Below are 6,291 nucleotides of genomic sequence, written 5' to 3'. Positions count from 1 at the left end.
ATGCTGCGTCTGGCTGCTTTTGCAGCGCTGCTGCTGTTCTTCAGGGTCAATCTGGAGCTGTCCTGGGCCCAAGCCATCCCTGCTCTCTTCATCTTCTACCTGGGATCCGGCGGATGGGACTTCTTCCTCATATTCATCAAGACAATACGAAGGGACGTCACGTAGGTGTCCTGGCTGGGATGGCCCAGCCTTCCCCCCAGCCCACTGCTCTGCCCCGGTGTACATGTGAGTGCAGCCCCCAGCTCTTTGCACAGCCCTGGGTTTCTGCTGGCGCCTGGGCCGGCTGGAAGGAGATCTCCCTCTGCTGCGCTCGGGCGACTCCACACTCTCAGGCAAAGTTTTCACAGGAAAGATAGATTACAGCTGAGCTTGAAGTCTAGTGACTGTCCTTGTACTTCACCCTGTCCCTAAAGCTGCTGGCCTGGCACCAGGTGCCTGTGCAGGCTCAGTTCTGAGTTGGTACCAGGCTCTGCGAGCTCCTGGCAAGGATTTGCGGGGAGGGAGCTGTAGCACCTCTTGGAGAGCACCTGAGGCTCAAAGATGCCCCTTTGACTGGAGACATCCCTGTCTGCAGCCTTCCAAAACACATCTCTCCCTGGCCTCCATCAGTTCCTGGCTATAAGTATATTTGCAGAAGATCTCTGCCTATGTCCACATGGCTCAGGGGAGCACTCAGAGCTGCTGCTGACCTAGAGCAGGGCCTGAAGCAGTGCTGGGCTATTGCAGCTCCTAGCATGGTCTTCATACTGCGCTGGTGGAAGTGGCTTTGCAGGGGTCACTGAGCAGCTGCCCTTTTGCTCCCCTTCCTTTGGCAGCACGGGGCTGGTCCTGTTGCGGGTGAAGTGGCAGGTATGGAGGCACGTGAGGGAGAAGAACACAATCGCCAAGATCTTCCAGAAGACTGCGAGCAAGTATCCAGAGAAGACAGCTCTGATCTTCCAAGGAACAGGCGAGAGCTGGACCTTCCGGCAGCTGGATGAGTACTCCAACCGGGTGGCCAATTTTTTTCACGGCCAAGGCTTCCGCTCTGGTGACGTGGTGGCTCTTTTCATGGAGTCCCGCAATCAGTACGTGGGACTGTGGCTTGGCTTGGCCAAGATTGGGGTGGAGACCGCCCTTGTGAACTCCCACCTGCGCATGGAGGCCTTGCTGCACTGCATCACCATCTCCAGCTCCAAGGCTGTGGTTTTTGGGGTGGAGATGATGGAAGGTGAGGGGCAGGCAGATGCGTCAAGGGTGCTTTGGACTGGAGGCGGGTGTGTCTAGTCTATGGATTTAGTGTTCCTTTCCTGCCCACCACAGAGCAGGAATCTGGAAGACAGTGGACGGTTGAATTATTTAGGAATTGGATCTGTTTGGGTTTTGGTTTTTTTTCTTCTTGGTCCCTTTGGACACTGGGCAGGATCTGGAGTTCAGTGCTGTCTGGCTTCCGAGCAGGCCAGCCTGAGTGTGAAGATCCTTCCTTGTGCCTGTTGGGTCCCTCCCCTGCATGGAGCCCTGGGCTTGGCTAGGCCTGCCCCGCTGCACGGGACGAGCCTCCCCTTGCTCTTCATGGCTGCTAGCCGCATCCCTGCAGCACCTCAGCTCCAGCTCCTCATGTGTTTCAGCCCACGCCTCTGAGGTTGATGGTGTCAACAGACCTCTTGGCACCAAAGAGGTTTTGGCTGGGAAGAGGTGGAGAACAGGATCTTCTAGTCCCTGAAGAGGCTTGGGCTGTGGCCCCAGCATCTGATAATCATGGGAATGATATCTGCCTGGGATGGTTGTCAGCCCTTTGGGAACTCTGCCAAGGATAGCGAGGGTACTGATACCTGGGGCAGTGTTTTCCTGAGACTGCATGGGAGGGCAGGGGGTCTCTGTGCTGGAACCACCCTGTGGTTTTTTTCCATCTCCTCTCTTTACTTTCTTAGCAATGCAGGAAGTGCAGACCTCCCTGGAAAAATCTATCCATCTCTTCTGGTCTGGGGAAGAAAGCCCCAAGTTCACTCTTCCTGGTGCAAAACACCTGGATCCCCTCCTGCAGATGGCCCAACGGAACCAGCTAACCCCCCCTGATAAGGGCTTTCTTGGTATGTGGTCAGTTCTTGGGGGCCAAACTCATGGTGGTGTTTTTGCGGGTCAGCCAGTTACAACACTGGCAAGAACATCTGCTTGGGATGCCGATGGCAGATGTCTGCCACAGGGTCTGGGGTGTTTGGGATGGGTATTACTCCAGTGTCTGAAGCCCAGCCCTGTGTGGAGCAGTATCCTGTTGTGCCCTCCGTGTGTCCAACAGACCTGATCTGCCCAGGGTGAACCTAGCATATTCTTGATGCTGTCACATAACGTTTTGGCCCAAGTGGCACGCACAGAGTATATAAATTTGACTTATCCCCCTCTCCCAGTTCCGCTAGCTCCTAGATTGGGTATGTGACCTTGTCTCCTCATTGCTTTCCAGATAAACTCTTCTACATCTACACCTCTGGAACGACGGGACTGCCCAAGGCTGCTATTGTGGTGAACTGCCGGTAAGGCCATGGGCAGGGGCTCGGGGAGGGACGGGGCTGAGCTGTGCCCTGTCCTAGCACAGTGCCCCTAGCACTGCTGCCGACATGTCCCTTCACCCTCCCGCCCCAGGTACTTCCGCATGTCCAGCTTAGTTTTTTACGGTTTTCGCATGAGGCCTGACGATGTGATGTACGACTGCCTCCCACTCTACCACGCTGCAGGTAACATGTGCCGTACGGAGCCCTGCGTGCCGGGACTGTCTTATCCCCTCAGCCAAGTCCAGGGCCCAAGGCTGGAGGCTGGTGCAGCAGCGATCTCCATGTTGAGGAGGAGCTGGCTGCTGCTGGCACTGTCTGACAGAGGCTTTCCTCTTTCCCTGGGAGCTAGGAATTGGTCTGGCTGACCTTTGGAGTGGGGAGTGTGCATGTGGGGTGTCATCCCAGCTCCTAGCCTGGATTTGGAATAGCTGCACCTTATTACTGCTCCATGTGGAAAGTCAGGGGGAAGGGGAAGCGGTGTCTGCCTGTCTGGCTGAGACATCCTGGGATGTCGAGGTACAAAGTTCTGCCCCAGATCTTGCTGCCACGTGTCTTCTCCCTGGTCTGTGGTCCTGGGGACTTCGGCTAGGTGAACACGGGTCTGCTGTGAGCTAGCACATGGCCTCCACCTTGCCCTGCCAGGCCTCTCCCAAACGGGCTGGGCTGGAGGCGTCTGGGGACTGAGGGCTCCCCTGGCTGCCTCTCCGCAGGGAACATCGTGGGGGTCGGGCAGTGCCTGCTGCAGGGCATGACGATTGTCATCCGCAAGAAGTTCTCAGCCTCACACTTTTGGGAGGACTGCGTGAAATACAACTGCACGGTGAGGCTGTGAGGCAAGGGGCCAGGCGGGACTGGGGAGTGGAGCCTGGGGATCTGTGCCATGCTCGGGACAGTGCAGCCACTGGAAGAGGGGGAGGCCTGGACTGGTTTTGCCTGTCCATCTCAAACCACCTTCCAAGGTGGTGGGGCTGTGTCTTTCCCACCTGGGCTGGTAACTCTATGTGTCCAAACCCTTTCCATGCTCCAGCATTAGCCAGGAGGTCTCGGATAGCTTTCACAGACTGGAGGAGTGGGTTAACCGGGGAGGGATAGGCACTGGACAAGCAGGACTCCTGGGTTTTCCTGTGGCCTCTTTAGGGGACTTGGGACTCGTTGTGCCATTCCTACCTGCCCTGAAGAAACTCCAAACACCGCGGAGCCTGGCGGGGGGTGGTCCTAGTGAGTCTTTCCTCTCCATCCCCTCCCAGATTGTGCAGTACATTGGGGAGATCTGCCGCTACCTGCTGAACCAGCCGTACCAGGAGGTGGAGCAGCAGCACCGGGTGCGCATGGCGCTGGGCAATGGGCTGCGTGCCTCCATCTGGCGGGAGTTCATGGCCCGCTTCGGCATCGCCCAGGTGGCTGAGTTCTATGGGGCCACAGAATGCAACTGCAGCCTGGGAAACTTCGACAACAACGTAAGGCCCCACCACCCTCCCCATGTCCCAGAGGGTACGTGCTGGCCTGGGCAGGGCTGGAAACCCAGACAGGCTGTTTGCTCCTGGTTTCTTGCTCCAGGAGGCTTGGCAGCGGTTGCCATCTGCCCAGAGGGTTTTGGCGGCTGTTGTGCAGTGCCAGCTCTCTGGTATCCTGGATGTGCCTGGGCAGCAGGCTCACAGGGCCAGGAGAGATGTCCCTGCTACCCACAGCTCTGAGCTCTTTCTGTCCTAGGTTGGGTCATGTGGCTTCAACAGCAGGATCCTGCCAGGTGTGTACCCCATCGGCCTGGTGAGGGTGGATGAAGACACTATGGAGCTGATCCGGGGGCCAGATGGTGTCTGTATCCGCTGCAAACCAGGTGAGAGCAACCACAAGGATAAGTCTCCTCAGCTCTATGCGAGTCTTTCTTGATACTTCAAGATAATTTACCTAAGTTTGATCCTCTGCTCCGTTAAACCCCACCAACCCCATTAGATACCCTTTTTGCGTGTGTGGGGGTGGTTGCTTCACCCCTTCATCCCCTTTTTTCTCCCTGCAGGGGAGCCAGGGCAGCTGGTGGGCCGCATTGTCAAGAGCAACCCCTTGCAGCACTTTGACGGCTACCTGAATCAGTCGGCCACCAACAAGAAAATAGCCAGGGATGTGTTTACAAAAGGGGACGCTGCTTATCTCACAGGTGAGGCAAGCAGGGCCCTTCCGTCTGCTGAGAGCAGAGGAGAAGGGTACCTGGGTGAGTGTGGGGGCTGTCCCAGGCTAGTGGCACTGCCCTGAGATGCTCCAGAGTTGCTTCTAGCCCCTCTGACACCTCATTTTTTGCCTATTCCTCACTTTCCTGTAGGGGATGTCCTGGTGATGGACAAATACGGCTACATGTACTTCCGGGACCGCACCGGGGACACGTTCCGCTGGAAGGGGGAGAACGTCTCCACCACAGAGGTGGAGGGGACGCTGAGCCGCATCCTGAACCTGACAGACGTGGTGGTTTACGGGGTGGAGATCCCAGGTAGCTGAGAGGGAAGAGGATGATCAGGGGAGGCAGGCAGGCCTCTGGCACTTGAATGTGAGCGTGTCCTGCATGTCCAGATCGATATGTCCTTTTGCAAGAGGCTGCACCGAGGCTCCCCATGCGTGAGCTGGGAAGAGGCCACTGGGGATGTGCCTAGAGGGAACCAGAGGGTTCCCTTCCTCTCTCAAACTTCGGTCTGATTCTGGCTGGTTAGGAAAGACCCTGCGTCCTTTCTGGACAGGCTGCAAGTGCCTCCTCTGGGAGGAGGTGACCATGACCACAGGGTGTCGCTGGTAGCCTTAGCCACAGGGTGGTGACACAGCTGGACACATCAGCGCTTCAGTACAAAGTGGGTTCTGTGCCAGAGGCCTTGCTGGTGTGGGACAGAAGGAGATGATGCTACAGGGACAGCGTTTCTGAGTGCTCTCCCTTGTTCTCTGCCTCTTAGGGATTGAAGGGAAGGCAGGAATGGCAGCCATCGCTGACCCGGAAAACTCCTGTGACCTAGAAGGCTTTGCCAGCGAGCTGAAAAAGGCTTTGCCGCTGTACGCACGGCCCGTCTTCCTGCGATTCCTGCACGAAGTCTCCAAGACAAGTGAGCTGTGGCATGCACACTCGCACTGGGCACGGAGCTGGGAGGGAAGACCTGGTTACGGAGGCTGATCTGCAGTAGGGTCAGGATGGAGCCCCTCTGCCCCATAGAGACCTTCTGCCCCACAGAGCCCCATGCCAGCTCCTCTGGTGGTTTGGAGGCATGGGGATGCAAGGCTGGATCTGGGGCAGCACAAGTGTGGTGGGGATGGGAGCATGTGCAGCCGGTGACCTCTCGTTCCTCCTTTTCTCCTTGCTCCAGGCACTTACAAGTTCCAGAAGATGGAGCTGCGGAAGCAGGGCTTCGACCCCACGGTGGTGAAGGACAGGTTGTACTTCCTGGACTCCAGGCAAGGCCACTACCTGCCGCTGGACCAGGCAGCGTTCGGCAGGATCCAGTCAGGACAGCAGAAGCTGTAACTGGTGGGGCTTAAGCAAGGCACCTCCCTAAATCCTGCTGGGGAGAGGGGGGCAAGGCAAGCGCTGGGGAAGAAAAGGTTCAAGGAGCGATACAAAGGCATGATAGAGATTTTATTTGACGAGATTTACAGATAATGGTTTGAGGGGAATGCAGAGCGGACTGAGGGGAGGGGAATGGTTGCATACCAAAGCGTAGACTCATTATGGCTTTATTTTTTACTTGGTACAGCGGTGGTGGTCCCTTGCAATGGGAGGGGCAGGGCCCTGGCC

General features: G+C 57.1%; 1 protein-coding gene across 1 annotated transcript; it reads left to right on the top strand.

Moving 5' to 3' along the window:
• SLC27A4 (solute carrier family 27 member 4) lies at positions 1-6,021 on the top strand (the record flags this gene model as incomplete). Its single annotated transcript, XM_082008868.1, has 12 exons — positions 1-161; positions 816-1,210; positions 1,911-2,069; positions 2,438-2,507; positions 2,617-2,708; positions 3,236-3,345; positions 3,773-3,982; positions 4,236-4,362; positions 4,543-4,680; positions 4,843-5,007; positions 5,459-5,605; positions 5,864-6,021. 12 exons carry the CDS (start codon positions 1-3, stop codon positions 6,019-6,021), a joined length of 1,932 nt encoding a protein of 643 aa, XP_081864994.1.
• Positions 6,022-6,291: the final 270 nt, after the last annotated feature.

The sequence above is a fragment of the Phaethon aethereus genome (assembly GCF_964289735.1).
Source record: "Phaethon aethereus genome assembly, chromosome: 20".
NCBI lineage: Eukaryota > Metazoa > Chordata > Aves > Phaethontiformes > Phaethontidae > Phaethon > Phaethon aethereus.
The sequence above is the reverse complement of the archived record's forward strand: the minus strand, read 5'-3'. Positions and strand labels throughout refer to the sequence as shown.